This window comes from Ptychodera flava, chromosome 4 (genome assembly GCF_041260155.1).
Source record: "Ptychodera flava strain L36383 chromosome 4, AS_Pfla_20210202, whole genome shotgun sequence".
Classification (NCBI taxonomy): domain Eukaryota; kingdom Metazoa; phylum Hemichordata; class Enteropneusta; family Ptychoderidae; genus Ptychodera; species Ptychodera flava.
Genome location: NC_091931.1, coordinates 42,100,020 through 42,120,273, shown reverse-complemented (window position 1 = coordinate 42,120,273; position 20,254 = coordinate 42,100,020). Strand labels below are relative to the sequence as shown.

Below are 20,254 nucleotides of genomic sequence, written 5' to 3'. Positions count from 1 at the left end.
ACAGACTCCTTTTCTTTTATTTGGCAGGGACATCCGGGAACTCTTAACATGTCGTCATTGGACTATATTTTGCTAGACTGCAGGCACAGTAGCACACACGGCGCAGTAATATCAGCAATTCATATAAAGCGTGCAATACCATCAATTTATCGTAAGGCAAGGCATTAGAAGATACTTCTTACGAGATGAACTTTTGTAACATTTTGATGACCTCTCTGATTTCATGTTTCAAGCCTGGTGCTTGTAATATACGAGCCCGGCTGATTGGAATGCATAAAAGCCGCATTTTACGGTAACATAGCTCGGTCACAAATCCCTCGGTGTAGCTTGGTAAGGTAGCTAGCAATTGACGGTAACTACAACACGGGCCAGGGGTAATATTGACACGATACTCTACTCTCCAAATGGGATATCTGGTGGGAGGTACAGATAATGGCCAAGATGCTTGGCTGCAAAGCTAATGGGGTTTATTCGGAACTCTTCCTACTTCTTCTTTATCCCGTTGGGTTAAAATTTTTATTTTAACTTGTACAGAATTTCTGCTATCTTAAAATCGGCCTACGAATATGATTATGGAGTGTCACATCCAATCATGCCATACGGTATGAATAAAATTAGAAAATACGTAATCACAAGTTCATAGCAAATCGGTGTCATCTTGTGAAACCCCCCCCGTGTATCACACTGTTCAATATTATGTAAAACGCTTCGAAACAGAAAGTTTTAGAGTTACGCTAAAACTTCAGAATACAGCCAAGTTTCAGCACAAAAATTTGGTATAAGAAGACAAAATTACTAAATATTTACTGATATTTGAAATTCAAAATGACTGCTAAACTTTATGCTTGAAATAATTTTTTTTCAAATTTCCCCAGTGCGAATTCTACTACCCTAAATCGTCATTAATCATTTCCACTGTTCGTACTTTCGTCACAAACTGTTGAAAAGTTAGTTACTTTTTACTGCCGAACAATGAGGTTAAACAGTATGCAGACCTTGACATAATACAAAGAGATTCTCAACGATCATATCTTGAACTGATGTAGAGTGCAGTACTAATCAAACATAGAGGGCGGAAGTGTTTTCCTGATATCACTGAAACTTGTACTTGCGGTTACCAGATAATATTCAAATATTTGCCACAAATAAATTAGCAGAAATCGTACGTTCAGACAACAATTTAGAATAGATGTCTTGACCTTTATGCATGGTGAAAAATCCCCCTAGCTATAAAAGAAGTGTTGGCTAAATGGGTTTGGAACACACCCAATGTTTTTGTGCAAACAGTTGAACATTATTGTAAGTTTGAATGTTCGAGGTTAAAGGTTACACTCGTATTCACTATTCCAACATGTGACGTCAGCATTTTCACTATTGGCATTGTGAAGATTTGACCCCAGTACTGTCGCATGGGATGCATATGACATTTAGGACGTGACCCTATTAAACAGCTAGACTCTGGCGAAAGTAATTTTCTTAGTTGCAGTTCCTTTTTATAGTTGGTACAAGCATAAGTCATAACATTTTGAAAGAAAGGATCGTGCTATAATCATACTTTCGGGCGGTAATGATTAAATAGGACATCTTAAAGAGATTTTTCTTCCAGACAAACGTTAAACATTCACTGAAAGACATTTCAATTGATCGGTAATAACTATGTAACTAGAATGATTGAATACAACAACTATAAATAGTCAGTGATGTCTTATAGAGACAGAGCCTTACCTGCGACATTCTGAAAGTCGCTGCAACTTCTTGCATAATATGTGCCAGGTTACCATTGATCACTATCGTCACTATGCAAGGATGACAACTACCTTGCATTGTGATACAATATTTGCAAGCTCTTTCCATTTTGCAGGCTAAATTCACGGAATATGAAAAGTACAGTGCGGTCTTTCATTCGTTCCAAATAGTTTACAGTAAATGTGCGAGCCCATGCTTGAAGATATAATAATATATACGTAATCCAGAGTATCCCCGTCGTACCCAACGACAGAAATATGTTCATAATGGGTGTACTGACCTGACACGTTTTGTCCCTTGAGGCAAATGAACACATGCAATGTTCCACGTAGTCATACTATTGGGGCCTGGATATCGATTGTCTTATATTATGGTAAAAAACAAACTCAAGCATCACCTCAAGTGTTGAACATTGAATACACGTCAGTTGTGTCGTGCATCTATCGCAGTACAGTTAAAACATTGCTGTGCCATTAAATAAATCGTTTCAATTGGGCTTGCAAACTGACTATTTTTAATAGAGGCAAATAAACAAATTGCTTCTAAGATGTCGTTCGCAGGCAATTTTTCTTTGGTAATATGGTTTTCTTATATACAGCGCAGGCGGCCAAGGCAGATTTTCATTTCAGCGAGTTGGGGAAATGTCAAATTGGCGGGTAATGACTCAATTTGGTTGTTGAAAATGTTTTCCCCATGGGAAGCGCGAAGGCAAGCGGCAAAGGGACACAAAGGGGGCTAGCCTTTTGTTAGGAAGGAGGAAAGAGAGTTTTTTGTGGAGAAGTAACAAAATGGTTATGGCCGTTGGCCGAGGTTAGGGGAGTTAGTCGACGAGGAATGTTTGAAATCTTAGAGAGTTGACAGCTGCAAATAGCGTTTAATTTCGTTCAAAATACGTCAGAGTAACATATTTATTAACACACATAATTCTTATTATTGCACTCAAAATCGTCTGCTTGACTATATCGCGAGAATTCACATCGAGCTGAAAACTGTCCGTTGTATTTATTAGTGCATTGATTGATGCATACATATGTAGCAGATTCAACATATGGATCTGGATCTCTTCGTTACTTCTATTAATATTCTTCCCATGCGCTGTACCTGACTTCTTTACAATGATAGGGTTCGATGTTGCCTTAATCGATGAGACAGGTTAACAAGGCAAAGAGAAACAGTCATGGAGGGACTTGGGATGCCATAGAGCAAGAGTGGTTTGACATAGACGCTTTATTAATGTCGCGCACTCTCTCTCTCCCTCTCCTCTCTCTCTCTCGCTCGCTCTCTCTCTCGGCTTGTCCATCTTTCTAATCCTCTGTGCCTATGTCTCTCTGAGTCCTGCATGTACCTTCCTGCCACTCTCAGTGTCTGCTTGTATCTGTCTCTTCCTGTCTACTTCTTTGTGAGCCTATCACCCTGTCTTTCTCTGTCTCTCTGTGTCTCTTTAAGTGTCTTTCTCTGTCTCTCTGCCTGTCTCTAGGCTGATGTTCTTTATCAGATCTGTGACTGTCTCTCTCATCAGTTGATTATTCTGACTCTTTGTTTATGTCTTTCTATGTCTCTCCCTTTCACTGTCACTGTCTGTCTCTATCTCTCTCCGTGTCTCAGTCTGTCTTTGTCTCGGTCTTTCCATCTCTATTTCTCCCTATAACTATCTGTCTCTCAATTGTTTATCTATCTCCCGGCAACTGTCTTTGTATGGCACACTCTGTCTCTATCTTCATCTCTTTCTGTCTTCATGCTTCTTTCTGTATCTCCGACTTTATCAGTTTCAATTAGTCTATTCTACTGTCCCTCTCACTGTCTGTCTGTCTGTCTGTATTTCTTTCTATCTGTCTGCCCCTTTCTGTTTCTCTTTCAGTCTACCTGTCTCATTTTATAATCCACGATCAGCTAATTAAAGAGTTGTTAAAGAAGACCATTCCGAACAAATGTAGCATGGATATTTTTCCAGGTATTTACTTGTTTAGTATGCAAATACATTCAATTAATCGACCAATCAAAAAATCGTTGAATGTACGATGTAATTCCCGTTTTCATTTGCGTCATCGGGTTATTTTCTACAAAGAAATTTACAAAATTAAAGGTCGAGGGGATATATTTGATCACTTTCAAATATCAATGGTATGAGAAGATATACTCTCGTAAATGTGAACTGCTATTTCAAATCTACAAGAGACCTACGAACTCGTAATAGATAAAAATGATAAAAAGCATAGAGGAATGGTTGTAGGGTTTAATCTAAAACAATGATGGCAAAATTTGACTTTAATTTTCCAAGCGAACGTCCACTCAGTTGAGTCGGCGCGACCAAGTCTTATAACAAAGGTACTCTTACAATGTGTAGAAATAGTATATATACCTTCTTTGTGTGACAATTATTAATGTAATCGGCAAAAAATGTACCAGCGATGTAAATCGACGAAATTTGGTGGGTGATCAGATAAGCTAATTATTTCCTTCCACGTATGTAATATGAGTTGTTTGGTACATTGTCATACACTGCAGATAACATGATTAATCTAAATGAATAATGTATGTCGACGTGAACTGAAATTCTATGTGTCTTACATCCTCAAAACTCAAATTGCTTTCGTTCTTTAAACTTATAAACAAGTTGTTACATGAAAATCGATAAAAGACAAGATAAAGCAATTGTGACTGTTTGATTGGTGGTAACACGTTAGTGTATACGACTGCATAAAGCCAGTCATTCTCTGACTTTTGATTTTATACGTTTTCATCAAATGCTTCATTGTAAAAACTCACACATCATTTACAAATCTTTGAGTAATGATACAGTACTAATTACATAAGATTTCGGTTTGCACAAATTTGTTTGGCCACGTTCTTTGCAGAAAATTACACGCACAATGATAGAACCATATTGATCTTGAAACGTTCTGTAGTATCACTCCACTAAACGAATTGCCTGCTGGGAACGTCTGGGAAGTACATATGCATTCTTGTGAAGCCGTATGATATGCAACTCTGGGTTATATATTAACTAGGATCGAGACAGTGAATGCAAATCGTCATTGAATAGCAGCCTGTAGAAAAAAAAAGGAAGTGGCAGTCATGTGACAATTCTTCTGACTCAGATGTATTGGGACCTGACATTTTCTTTTAACCATGGAACACTTGTTACCATTGATGACAGACTGACTTATCATTTATTTATGTTTTAATAAAGATTCATCAAAAGTAAAAACGGCAAAGGTTATCTACAGAAGATTGGGTGATGGAAACAGGTGAAACAAATAGCGATGACAAGGTCAGACATCGACATGGAAATTAAAATATACACTTGTGAATGATATTATTGAATAAAATTCTCGATAGAGAAAAACAGGACAAAACTGGAGAAATGTTAAAAACATAAATGAAATGACATCTACGACGGTTGACAGTTGTTGCATAAGACAGCCAGTCGTTAGTTTACAAGTATTATTCAAGTAAATGTGATTGATAAATTTATCCTGGTATCAATTTCATGAATATTTCTTTAAGACATAATAATTACATATTCATTGCAATAACACGTCAATGTATATTTGGGGAAATACAGCACATGACGTTTGATGAGGCAACTTCAGAAATCGATTTGTGCCCGTATGTCAAATCATCTACCTTCTAAAATATTTGCTGTTTCTAATGTTTGCGATGTGTAGTTCTCGACTAAGAAAAAAAATCACCATTTTACTGTTGCCGTATTTTCTTTCACCAGTACACACCACTACAGCTAATTACACTGATCCAATATCTTACCATTCCGTTGGAGTTTAAGTCGATCAATTTAACGATAATCTATTCTGTAGGTATTTTTCGCCTGAACGTAATCATCGGAGGTTGGATTTTCTCGACCAGGCTGCCATCGTGGAACCACGCTTGGAAAAGAGCTATTGTTCACGGCTGTGGACCTGAGAACAAGCATTTTTAAAACTTTCAGAAAACAAAAGAGAACCTTTAAGAGATGTTGGTCCTAAGTTATTCGTTAATCCTGAATGAATCCTGTATGATGAATTTTCGTTTTGCACAGTATACGGACGGCAATGTTTCATCTATTCTATAGAAACCTCGAGACAGCTGATATCATGGACTGCATCTTGCACATGAACATCAATGTTTCATCGATCGGAATATTCTTTATCAGTAGGATATGACGCATCATTAAATGAACACATTCCATTGTTTGCCTTCCGAGTCGAAACAGAGAATTTGGAGGATAGCGTTAACTAACACCATACATCACAAAAGTGATGTTTTCTTTCTAACGGCACAATGGTGGGTTAGCTGTTGAGGAAACACGAGTACAATGCATTTGATGTTTACGGTAGAGCTGATTTCCCAATGCCTTCAGTTGAAATCGTTAGATGATGCATTGCTGAGGACAGTACACCAAACGCAACAATTAAATGCATTTACCGCTTGAGTTCTTAGCATAATAATCTGTAAGACTCACCCATCACGGTCTTTCGTACTTTTCAGCGGAGTTCTAGATTTAGATTTAGATCTGGCTTTTGATAGAGACCGTATGACCATATATATGACAAAGGCTATTATTATGACTAGAGTTGCTCCTGCAAAGCTCGTACCGATCACGGTAAATGACTTTTTATGTGCAGAATCCTCAGAGCCTACGTCTTCTTGGGAGTGTGCTGCTTACAAAAGAATGAACCTGAACGTAAGTATCATAGTTTTCAACGAAGGATAAAAATAAAGACTTGACCTTCACAAAAATGGCTCATATACATGTACTTCGCTTGGCACGCTCCATAATTCAAGGAATTTAACTTATTGATGAATTAGCGGGCCGTATTATATATTACTGCCTGAATACACACAGGTCGATTAGGCATTATATTTGTGATGATTTTTCCTATTATTATCATGAAAAATAATTATGAATATTAATAAATTATTAATGTGAATGTTACAGAATATTAAAACTTTTTTTACAAACCATGTCTGAACCTGGGCAATGGTGTCACTTGTATAATTTGGCATAGGTTGTAAAACTGTATGAGGGTTTCCAGAGGGTTGTTCACATAAGCACATTACATTGTGTAAAATATGACTTTATTAATCATAATCATAATTTTTTAATAATCATAATTATCAAAACAATGGAGTTTCCAGATGGCATTTACACAAAGTAGACGACATTGTGTGTATAAAAGTTTTAATATTCTGTAACATTCATTTTAATAATTTATTAATATTCATAATTATTTTTTATGATAATAATAGGAAAAAATCATCACAAATTATGCCTACTGGACCTGTGGAATACACGGGTTTATGTACCCTGAAGCATGTGACAATTTGCCCGATGCCAGGAGGTGTCCTGCTGCGATGGCACATAATGACATTTAATTACATGCAGGTCATTCTCAAACAATTTTACCATTATCGACCGGCATCAAACAGATTTTAACGAAAGTCAAAATAACAATGCGTGCATGGATATTTCACATCTATCAGTTCATTCAAGCCTACCTTCACAAGATACAGATTGCCCGTCCCAGGACCCATCAGCTGTACAGGTCCGAACACTGGAACCATGGAGATTGTAACCATTGTTACATGAAAACGTAGCAACGGACAGGTATGTGTTCCCAGTAGAGGTCATTGTACCTTCCTTTGGAGTCACGAGAATTGGACAGGTTACAACTATTGAACAAAAAATGTGTGATGCATAAGTGCCGTAAAATTTTAAAATTAGGAGGAAACTTTTTCCTTTGCACTTTGTAATTGTCGCATTTTTCATCATTACACCACAGCTCATTAAAACCACGCAGGAAAATCATAAAGAGACGCCTTTTCATAACTTTAGTCATAACGCCCGGATTCGTTTAAAGGTATACTGTCACCTGTTCCAACTTTGCCACAGTTACCATAATCTAACCAATCACAGATCTTAAGCGGGTGGCCGCTTTTTAAAAACAGCGCCCTCACATGGGCATTTTGAATACCAAGGAACGCCCCTTTGACCATGTATGGGCATATTTAGATCACAGGCGACTGTACACCTTTAAAACAGTTCAATTATTCAGCAAATTAAATGTCACATAATGAGTCACTTTCTAACAAGTACAAGGGTACCGAATGCATTAATATGATAAAGATGTATATTATCTATTTTATGAACAACTGTAATAAGTGTCTCGCATGCCATATTGGCTCAAACACAAACTGAAGACTTAACGAGCCTAGAGACAGTATAGTATGTTGGCTAGAGCATTTTACTATAGGCTAGTCCTGTATATCAAGATTAATGGTTCTCGGAGTATGTAAAACAAACCCTGTTAAAATTACAGATATCCAGAAAAACGTCCCCCTGAAAATATTTGTGATGATGCGACACGAAGAAAATCAACATTTCAAAGAAAGAAAATTAATAGTATCTATACAAGGCTAGAAATCTAAAAATATATAGGTACATTTAATGAAGCTCGCTGTCAAAATGAAGAGATCTTGGGAGAAAATGACACAGCTATCAATGGTATACGTAAGAGTTCTCGTCGTGTTCAGACTTACACGTCAAGCTACGTACTTTATAGTAATGATACTGGGTTTACAGGGAAAGAAATGACATTAATTTCTTAAAGTTAAACAATGTTGCCAATTACCTGGTATGTCTCCTTTAATCAAAGCTTGCTATTAGATTAGATTTGAAAGAAATCTGCTAGCAACGACAATACTTTGCCAAAGTCTAATCGTCAGCATAAAGAAGGATTGTAGTAAAAGAGTGATTATGAAGTTGGGTAATTAACAGCATCGAAGTTTATCAGTGATGTTTATATATATACGTAATGAAAAAGACCAGAATGTATAGACCTTGAAGAACGCCTGCATTCATTAAATCTTGAGATTGTAATACGTATGTACTAGTTCAAAAGATATAATTTCACGTTGAGTAGACATAATGTCATACATGTACCTTCAAAAGTAAAATTAAACTGCTAAAAATGTTCTGCAGTGATGCAAGTTACCCCTTAAATAGTATATGAGTATATTATTTGCAGATGCACATCTTTACACATCTTACGTTTGCTCAAACCTACCTTTACACGACACAGATTGTCCGTCCCAGGAACCATCAGCTGTACAGGTCCGAACACTGGAACCATGGAGATTGTAACCATCGTTACATGAAAACGTAGCAACGGACAGGTATGTGTTGCCAGTGGAGTTTATTGTACCATTATTGGGAATCACGAGAGGGGGACATGTAGCAACTGCATATCATAAAAAGACGAAGATAAATGCGTTAAGATTGCTGAAACGCCAACTCGGAGTATGATTGGCAATTGCTGTCACGTGGTGTGTATGTTACTCATACCTTAAAGGGGAAGTTCACCAAGGATGATTTTTACATATGTGCTAGCTTTGTGGTCACCTACCCCGGAAAAGGTATTTTCGCCATTTATAACTCAGGCGATTTTTTACAAAAACAGATAAAAATAGTACAGAAATTGCCCATTTAATTTGAATCAGGGGAAAAAAGCTCCAGGGTTGGAGCTTGCATCACGTGATATGGAAGGGACCATTTTCCTACGGGTATGGCATTGTCCACTAACCTACGCTAAAGACAGGCTGTGCGTGTTTACATAACTTTTGTTTATACTGAGTATCCTTGCATAAACGATGAATCACTTGTAATAAACTGTACACTGTTAGATTTTGTGTTGCTGTTTAGTACTATGTTACTGTGAGTGGACGATATAGGGCCCATACCCGTCCGAAGATGGTCCCTTCCATATCACATGATGCAAGCTTGGCGCTTTTTCCCATGATTCAAATTACATAGGCAACTTTATGTACTATTTTTATCGGTTTTTGTAAAACATCGCGCGTTATAAATGGCGAAAATAGCTTTTCCGGAGTAAATGACCACAAAGCTAGCACATATGTAAAAATCATCCTTGGTGAACTTCCCCTTTAACGGAACCGGCCAACTGATGTCCCAATATAAGGCTATGTAGATGTGCAATGTATACCTACTAAAACATGAAGACGATAGACCACTCCAAGTACCACTTGCTGTACAGATACGCACACTTTGACCTTTGACATCGTATCCGATATCACAGGACAATGTAGCCCTAGAGAGGTAAGTGTTCCCGCTGAATGTTATATTGCCGTGACTCGGAGCAGTAAAAGATGGACATGTTACAACTGGAATGTAAGAAGAAAGTTGAGAAAGGATGTAGCATTTTTTCATATATTTTTTACAAGAAATATAATACATTATTACACCTCACTCATTCAGCGTGCACTGCCATTGGTTAAACACGACTCACGTGACATGTAAAAGAACGTGACGATGCCCTCTGCGAAGGTGATGATGCCCTCTGCGAACTTGATGATGCCCTCTGCATTTGATATTACATGGATGACGTCATTTTACTTACTGCGCATCCTTTCTGCGCTTAACAAATTGTCGTTCGCTTAGCAGTCGGCAACTATGGCTGCAAAACGTCATGCAGAGCTTTCACCGGCAAAGATAAACGATATTTTGATGCAAGTAAACAGCAAGCGAACGAAAATGGCAACAAGGAATACAATTTCTGTTCAGCGACGAAGCAAACAACATATATCAAATTTGGATACGCCACCGAGGTGGGCAAACTTTCAGCGGCAACCCTAGACTCGGCAATGACAACATCTACGCTGAGGTCCGGACTAAGAAAGGCGAACTGTACTCGAAGAAGTCTTCGTGTTTTTTGTGTCTTTGCATGTATGTTTGCTTGTTCGGTGTAATAAAAATTATAACACATGGGAGCTAGGGCAATATCACGATTTTTGCCTGCCCTCGTGCTGGTGGTCATGATCGAAATACTGATGATGCCCTCGCCTACGGCGCGGGCATCATCAATATTTCGATCATGACCACCATCCCTTGGGCAGGCAATAAATCGTGATATTGCCCTCGCTCTCATGTGTTATTATTTAACTGTTTTGCAGTTTACAGGTTATATTAAACAGAGTTAGACATCATTGGAAATACTCGACTATGATGTTTCAATCTACCATCAATTAGTTAAAAGCATGAATGAATTATGATCTTTCAATCTACCATCAATTAGTTAAAAGCATGGACGAATTAAATTCACAGATAGCAAAATCACATATAACTGTCTAACTTTTAGAAGAGTTGGTAAACGCTAGCAGTAATTGCAAAGAGCACGAAAAAACAATCTACATTACAATAAAAATCTCTCATAAATCATAAATTCAGATGCTGATCAAGTACTTGCCTCACCCAGTAACTTGACTCAAGATGTACTTTTGCGATAAAATAAAGCCAAAAATAACTATTTTTGAAATAACCCATTGCTAGTAGGTGTCGAAAAAGAAAGTCAGCTCGAAAGTTATGACATCTATGACCCCGTTGGATTTTTCAGAAACAAATAATTCATATGACAGTTACCTTGACAAATGGGGGCGCTGTCATCCCATGAACCTCTAAAACAAGTCAGTGTGTCCCTCCCCATCAGGATAAATCCCTCATCGCAGGCAAACCTTACAGTTCTCGCAGTGCTGTTTGAATTTTCAGTGAACCAACCGTTCATTGGTGACTCCATCCTGGGACAGTCACTCCCTGTAAAAGGAAAGAGATGTGGTTCCAAGCAAAGTGAGCTTATGCGTCTCAAATATCACTTGGTCATCTGTCAAATATCGATATCGATTGGTGCTAGGTCAGATATCAATTAATAATATTCAAATGACCCTTCAGGTTTTGTAACGAAAATGCAGATGGTTGTTGCTATAGGTGGGTCATTCCCATGTTAAGCATATACGAATTAAATACAAACTTTATATAGAACAATAACACATTTGAACAATAATACATTTGAAGTCAAATATAAATAGTAAACATTACTACTTGCATTTGCATGTTGTCTGCTGCCCATCCCAGGTGCCGTTGGCTTGACACGTGCGTACCACTGAACCAATCATATCAAAACCCTCGTCACAGTTAAAGAATGCCTTTGATTCGTAGACTTCTCCAGTCGAATTCATGGAGCCATTTCGAGGAGTTTCAAGATGACCGCAGGAAACGACTACATTTGACACATGTACAGTATAACAATCTACAGTTACTTGACAGCGAACCATGGTAATATGTTTACATGACTTTGAGTGTTCCAAAATGGTGTACAGTAAAGTTGAACAACAATCTAAACAATTATTTAAACGACAATTTAGAAGGCGACTCTTCAGTCAGATTGATTGATATTGATTGTTTGTGAAAGTCATGTGACTTACCTCCACAGCTTGGGACTGAGCTGTTCCAAGATCCATTCGCCTGACAGTGAATACTAGAAGAGCCAATCAGATCAAAGCCGACGTCACAGACGAAGCTGACCACGGAAAAATACGAGTAATCATTTCCAAGTTTTGTTCCATTTGATGGCGCTGTGATGTTCTCACAATGGACGACTAAAAAAATATCAGAGACAGCAGAGATCTGTGAGCTAATCCCTCATTTACACGTGAGATACCAGATATTTTGTCTTTTCAATTTAACTCTGTAAAATGCATGCATATATAAAGTACGAACTATTTGTTTTAAAAAATACTTACCGTACAGCGTCTTCATTAATGAAGTGTGGCAGGGGACAATTCGAGGTTATTAGCCAATATCGCCTGTTCCCGTGTCGTATCAGCATGAGTGTCATTTGTGCTGCGTCAGACACGAGGCGTAGTCAAGTGTCTGACGCAGCACAAATGACACAAATGGTGATACGACACAAGGAACAGGTGATATTGGGTAATAACCGATTTATCATACAACCATGGCCAGAAATTTACAAATGATCGGGGCTTTACTTTCATTCCGCCATGCGCATTGTTACTGTTACTATTATTACGGAGAAAACTCCAAAGTGACTGAGAAAAAAAACAAAGTTACGGAGAAATCCACATCTGTCACAACCAACAAAGTTAGGTGTCGAAGGCGACATCATTAACATAGCTATGTGTTAATTGGAGACATTGTCAAGGAAGGTGATTAAAACAATCCTTGATAAACAACATTTGGTGGTAACAACATTGTAATAATCAGATGGAGAAGTGGCAAGAAAACAAATCTCGCCAAATTAAGTAACTCAGTCTGCGTAATTTTTGCTTGAGAACATTGTAATCAATATTTGACGAGTAAATTAAATGGACTCTTTTACGAGCATGACAAATGATCCAAATCGTATCAAATGGTCAGTTAATAATTTTGTAATTGCCAGCTTTGTAATTTGTGGTGTCCATTTTCAGCCCGTATGTTTACTCATAATTAAATGTATAAATAGATTTGTAGCTCGAGAAAAAGTTAGCTTTTCTTCATTATCGGGCTTGTCTGTAAGCATCTTCATCAAAAGAAATAATGATTTTTATGTATCATCCACAAGCCACTACTCTGGTTGACCTCATGGTAGGCTGCTCGTAAGACAAACAATGTATCAGTAGTGATAATATTCTCATTCCAGATTGGTCCATATTGTTGGAAGCTTCACACGAAACTCAGAGTATTTTTCACATGAAATTCTTTAATATAACAGGGTCAATCTAGCCAAGCTGTGCGGATTGGACGGTGATAGACAAACATTTGCCATAACCCCAGGAAAACCTTCCGAAATAAATCTACACAGAAATTTGCTAACACACATTCTATACTCACGCTGACACGATGGCTGCTCTCCATCCCAGGTGCCATCGGCTTGACATCTTCGTACTTCTGAACCGACAATATCGAAACCCTCGTCACACACGAAGTAAGCCGCTGATTTGTAGACTGTGTCGATCAAATCCATGGAACCATCACGGGGAGTTTCAAGATTACCGCAAACGACAACTGTAATTGATCGTAAATTTGATATTTATAGTGCGAACTCGCACTATAAACAGTCGTATAAAAACAATAAGTACTTTTCAGTCTAGAAAATTTCTGAAGTACTGACTATAATTTTTTGTCACGTTCAGACAACAAAAAGTCATTTTCGAATACAATCAGGATTTTGGTCCCGCTCAATATGAATATGGTATGAGTTATCTTACTGTCGCAGGCAATATCAGTTCCATCCCAAAATCCGTCACTTTGGCACTGCCTCTCCGTCGACCCATTTCTGTAGATGTATCCGGGGAGGCAATCAAAGGTCAAAGTTGAACCGACTGTGTAACTGTGCCCAGTCTTATTGGCATTTAGAGGAGGTGGAAGGTATCCACAAGTCTTCACTATGAAAAAAAAATGCATACATTCCCTCAAGTATTAAGAATTTCATATGAATAAAGTACATACACTGAATACATTCACGGAAGCACAAGCATTTCAGTCCGTCCATCCATTACATCCACCCATCCATTCCATCAATTCCATCCATCTCATCCATCAATCCATCCACCCATCCACCTAATACACACATACATACATACATACATACATACATACATACATACATACATACATACATACATACATACATACATACATACATACATACATACATACATACATACATACATACATACATACATACATACATACATACATACATACATACATACATACATACATACATACATACATTGGAACTTACTATGAGAGAGAGAGAGAGAGAGAGAGAGAGAGAGAGAGAGAGAGAGAGAGAGAGAGAGAGAGAGAGAGAGAGAGAGAGAGAGAGAGAGAGAGAGAAGAGGGCTTTTAACCGTACGTGTTCCGAATTCGAACCTTAACCCCCGCAAGAGAAACCGTACTCCGTGGAGGGATATATCACCAAAATTACATCAACTTATTTTACCTGTTTCTGTATCGTTGACTGCTGTGACGTACGTGATCACTGCTTCCCGTGACCCAACAGCTGTCGTGACATCCTTAGTGACTTTATAGTCGAAAAGACACTGCGCATTGTCTACTCCACAAATCTCTATAGCCGTATCAGTGATGTTGGGTTCGTCAACAGTAAATTCGAAAATCGGTTCGTAATTTCGATTATTTAGAGTTGAATGACTCTCTCCAGTTATGCTTCGATAGCGGAACAGGGACTCCTCAGCTGTGATCATCCCTGAAAAGTGTATGGAAAAGAAATACTACAACAAGTCATATTTCAAAACTGTCTCTGATAATATGACAATGGCCGTTTTTATCGTCCAAATCGTGGTACATCGCTTTTATGCCGTTGACTTTCTTAAGTTTGCAGTCTGCTAAAATTGTTGGCTGAAACTTACATTTTATTCCAAAACTGTTATGGATTTCTTCTAATGTTGAGTTGGAAGACAGGTGATACCCTTCCGGGACCATGAAATCGTCACTAGGGTCATCATTCCACGTTCCCATCAACCCTTGCGTCAGGTTCTTGTAGGTAGTTGGCGCCAGGAAGATCAGACTCATGGCTTGTCCGATGGCAGAAACCTCAATGGATATTCCGTTTTCAAACAATATTGATATTTTGTTGTCGGATATGTTAGTTCTAGACACGGAAACGCCTAGTAAATACGATACATTCAACTTTGGGTAATCTTCAATGTTCGGGATGTGATGGTAAGAAATAACGGTGACTGTCTTAAAGCTCAAAATACTAGTATTGTCTCGTATCAGACTAAATAGACAGCTATATACTTCTTTCACAATTATTTCCGTAAAAGTAGGTAAAATTGTTCCAAGCTTAAAATTCTATTCCTGGAAAAAAGTTACCTTGAACTGAGTTGGGAATAAAACCTCTTTAATTCATCCCTTATCTTCCGATACAAGACTTAAAGTTTTTTATCATATTCGATCCACGACTCACTGCGTGGGACAAAACCTGCTCCAGGAAATAATATAATCGATACGCACGACATATTTTATTTTCACAGGACTTATTGATTGATCACAGTAAATATTTCAAGCATTAAAATTTTTGAGATACGGATTTGGTGTTCGATGGGTATCAAGGTGATTCTTCTGTTGTGATAAAGTTATGTTATAGCCTCTTATACATGTAGAGTGCGTTTTTCTCTTACTCTTACTGTGAGCTGTTGATCTTTAATGAAATGTACAATAATTTCTTCGACACTTCTGTAAGTCGTTTTATAGGATGAGTCAGAACATGTTTGGGAATACTACAAGACTATTTTCAAGATACATTTCTCCAATAAACTAATCCAATAATATACAATGGCCGATGAAATCTCACTGATGGGCATTTAAATTACTGCAAGACAATCACGAGGATTACCTTGGAAATTCCACCATGAATTTTCTTCAAAATCGATGAACAGCCATTCTACTTCTCCCTCCTGGCGAACATACGCATCCAACATTCTTCTTTGGTTTCGCTCCACATGAATAATATCAGATGAGTTGCTTTTCATCGCAAAAGCATTGAATACCGTAGCAATGTCTGCAGAGAGGAATAATCTGTACAATTAATCTCAAAGAATGGAACCACCCTTTTGAAAAAAGAATACACTCACTTATAAAGATTCCGAAAACTTTGCGTTTGAGATCGCTTCACTAAGCAATAGCAAATAACTATGACGACGTTTATACCCAATATTTATTTGAAATTAAAATGGTTGACACAGGCGTTTTGAAGGTATGCTGACTTCCAATGTTGCCATGTGGTCTAATTCTATTAATTATTATTTCATCTATTTGTGACTAAATTCAGTTGATTGTAACAATATGAAAGTCTTTAAAGGTACGACAAGCTTGATGTTAATTCCCAGAATTTTAAGAATAAGAGAACCCTGTGGATTTTGCACCAGGACACTGACGGTTTCATGTACTTTACATTGAACTTCACGATCCCAGAAGTGTCCAATTTACCATAGGATGTTTAACTCTTTCGAAGGCTTATCAAATTGGCACACACACACCTAGTCACAATTTCAAAATCACGTTATCGTATATGTAGTTACACGTTGTTTGCAGAGTGAGTGGTAATAACACGACAAAATAAATCTTTAGTGCATTCTGTGTGGTTAAAAGCTTCCCAAAAGTCCTATTCACATATTTGCATGTCTGCGCCATCATTAGCGTCTAGGCTGAAATGCTAGCGCCTGTTGCTTGAAGAAACAAATTGGTTTCTACACACAGTCCCATATACCATATATATTATCTATCAAAATGTACAGCGTGAAATGTCCGATTTGAGAAACACCCAGCTTAAAGTTTACATCTCCAGACTAAACTATCATTTTCATGGATACTATTGCGCGAATAAGATGGCGATACAGACTCTCATGCTTTCCTAACCAAGGAACTATTTTTGGTCGATCTTGGTGATAAAAAGCGCCTCAGATTTAATGAAGGAAATCCGCAAAAAAAACGTGCCTACTGCGCTTACCGCTTTTGCAATACTTACTGTTACTTTCCAAAGGCGCCATTCTTCCTTGTAGTGTGAATGTACGATTACTTATGTCCAGCATCGTGAACTCACCGAAACCATTAAATGTATACTGGTGACCATCTAAAGTGATTATGTGTGGATCGCCAAACATAATCCCTAAAAATTATATATATATATATATTTATATATATATATATATATATAATATATATATATATATATATATAAATAAAATAAGAACTCATTAAGTGTTCGTTTGCACAGCTTGTATCATTCACACGAGTTTGCATAATTATCCTTTTTTCAAGAAAGAATGTATCATATCCCATGTACCTTGTTGCAGATGTTACTTAAGAAAAGTCTGACAGATGTTAATTTTATGGTCATGCAGTAGAAGTTTTATGAAAGTGTTATTAGCCATTAGCACATCCAGTTCCTATAAATAGGGATATACATATACAACTTGATTGCCTTATCCTAAGTTGAAAGCTGTGTTATAATGCATTATTAAAAAAACGAAAATTAACATTTCTACTCATGTTTAAAGAACTTATCATACAAGAAAATGCACTTGAATCTTGGAGGACATCGATATTGTTGATGAAAGTTACCATATTGAATGTAAAATATCAAAATAATGGTGAAAGGCATTGTGTTTTTAAGTCAATATATTTGCAACTCGCACTCTTTATTTAATTTTTAAATTAAAGATTAAAATTTGATAGACTTTGCCAAAGTTGATGAAACGCAATGCCAGGTGATTGATAATGTGGATATTTATAAACTTTCACAATTTGGCAAATACAAGATACTCGAAGGATTTGACTAGGGGCTATAAAACCCTTTCATTAAGTGATGATACAATGATATGACAGCGAAATTTTCAAATCAGCTAATTACGAAATTTGTACTCAAGAAGGTTTTCAATTGCAGATAAATATTGCTGGTGTTGTGAACATAACAAGCTTTATGTAGTTGCCAAATTGTCGCGAAATGTAAGTGAAACGCCCACAATTATAATTACGTACTTCTGCAATATGTACACACATAAGGGAAAGTTTAGGGTCGCATCTGCCTGTTACCTGGTTTTGGAGCTGAGTAGTTGCCACAGTTGTTCGATGGTCTTCGAGCGAAATAAATTTCACGGCAATGGGTTTCATCGAAGTTTGTGTAGACGCAACATCGTATCCACGGCCGAATGTCATCGTTGAAGTGAGACAAGTATGGTATCTTTCCAACACTTTTGTATGGATAGACTCCGTCATGGTGACTCCGGTGGCTTGGTCCAGCACCAAAACTATCTTCTGAATATAGAAGAGCGCCCTTTTTATTGTAACAACACTCTCGTCCTGCCCCTGAATCGCTGTCGCATAAAATACATTATTGGGATTATACACCTCTCGAAAGCGGGCATTTTAAAATATGGATCGAACATTACTGCATAAAACTTTACAATGTTTCTATTTTGCAACCAGGAATGAAAAGTAAAGGTAACGTTACGAGTCTAAGGTCAGAAACAATCATATATTTTAGTGGTATTTGAAATTAAAATCATGTACCCTATTTTATGGTTTGAATATGTTGAACAATTTTATGCTATGTTCGATCCAAAGGAAAATCTCATTGTTTTGCACTATTCAACATGACTTCTCACAAGCTCAGCTGCACTATTTCAATAAAATCTGATTGTTTTGCTTTATTCGACATTCAATATATTAAAGGTATTTAGAGTCCGAAAACCTGCCTTGTGGATTCAAATTGGTTTCTTTTTTAATGAAACGTAGAATGATTTACCAGCATCACTGTCGAGGATATGGAAAATTTCTAACAGTGATTGTTGCTAGTATAGCGTTAATGTGAGCCTCGATTCACAAGTTATGGTTCACCTAGAATTTTAATTAAACCAGCATAGCCCAAGGTAAACCAATATTTGCGAGAAACCGAGTCTAAATATCGCATGATCATTATCACAAAATGCTCTTACGATCCTGCTTCCTATTATCTGTGTACTTCTTACCTTGGCATGCTTACTCTAACACAGTGGAAAGCATCGGGTTTATGGTGACAAGTTGATCCAATCTTACATTGCGGGTGAGGACTGTATCTGCCAACGTCGGCCCTAGCTTGCTGCAGTGAACATGGACATGGTGCGGCGTCATCGGTCAAATCCACATGATTCGAAGAGCTCTTGTTCCAATACTCACACCACTGTCCGGCGTCGAAATTGAAGTTCCATTTTAAATCATGGACGTCACTCCATATGGCAATATGCTTACTGGAAGTCGGGTCAGATGATATTTCATATAAGTTTACATGTTTATGTCAATATAACAGCGGTGTACGTAACATAAACTTGAACAGCACAGTTCAAAATCTACAAGCGTGAAGAAATTCATCACTCTGGGACCTTGTGAAAGATCTTTAATATTTGACATTGCTTCAGTGATAAAGAGGTCTGACTCATCATCCTTTCTACAGCATTAAGATTGATCCTGGGCCTAAACATACTTAGTTTAACGAATCCAAAATACGTGGTACCAGTATCTTTTGACGTGAGGTTTTGCTCCACAGACAAGTAGTGTATTGCGTTTGATAGGAAAAAAGGCTGGAACTACAGAACGTAACATCAACTAGACTGGTCAGTTTCTTCGGCCTGGGGGCCGGCGGATTATATTTTGCCGACGTCAAAAAGTGGCTGACCCCCATATTCCAACTTTCGAAAACAGGCTGACCCCCCTGCCCTATTCCAACTTTCAAAAACTGGCTAAACCCCTCCCCCCGCGCGACAAAGGTAAAACAAAAGGTGGAATATAAATTGAATAACTCAGTGTATATATATATATATATATATATATATATATATATATATATACACAAAATGTATACAATGTGCCCTCCCGGTTATCACCATAATGGCTTTATGGCAACCTCTGAACTTGGGCACAGAGAGTACGGTTATATATATATATATATATATATATATATATATATATATATATATATATATATATATATATATATATATATATATATATATATATATATATCAGACTTTCAATTTACAGACATCAAGATATATCTGATATAATATCTCTGATATATTAATTTACTACGCCCGAAGGGCGCGCCAAAAAATATTAAACATCCAGATATCTCTAATATATATACATATCTGATATATG

General features: G+C 37.3%; 1 protein-coding gene across 1 annotated transcript in view; it reads right to left on the bottom strand.

Annotated features, from left to right (window-relative positions):
* Positions 1-3,678: 3,678 nt before the first annotated feature.
* The window catches only part of LOC139131819 (protein mesh-like), a 37,435-nt gene continuing 20,859 nt past the window's right edge, over positions 3,679-20,254 (bottom strand). The window contains exons 10-26 of the mRNA XM_070698102.1: positions 19,090-19,347; positions 18,155-18,435; positions 17,088-17,228; positions 15,957-16,121; positions 14,968-15,225; positions 14,541-14,804; positions 13,801-13,977; positions 13,424-13,597; positions 12,019-12,192; positions 11,640-11,813; positions 11,180-11,350; positions 9,751-9,924; positions 8,811-8,984; positions 7,243-7,416; positions 6,206-6,401; positions 5,512-5,663; positions 3,679-4,793 (exon numbers count right to left, since the gene is read on the bottom strand). Coding sequence (XP_070554203.1) covers positions 5,540-5,663; positions 6,206-6,401; positions 7,243-7,416; positions 8,811-8,984; positions 9,751-9,924; positions 11,180-11,350; positions 11,640-11,813; positions 12,019-12,192; positions 13,424-13,597; positions 13,801-13,977; positions 14,541-14,804; positions 14,968-15,225; positions 15,957-16,121; positions 17,088-17,228; positions 18,155-18,435; positions 19,090-19,347 — 3,079 coding nt within the window. The 3' untranslated portion in view covers positions 3,679-4,793; positions 5,512-5,539. The remainder of the gene's footprint in view (positions 4,794-5,511; positions 5,664-6,205; positions 6,402-7,242; positions 7,417-8,810; positions 8,985-9,750; positions 9,925-11,179; positions 11,351-11,639; positions 11,814-12,018; positions 12,193-13,423; positions 13,598-13,800; positions 13,978-14,540; positions 14,805-14,967; positions 15,226-15,956; positions 16,122-17,087; positions 17,229-18,154; positions 18,436-19,089; positions 19,348-20,254) is intronic.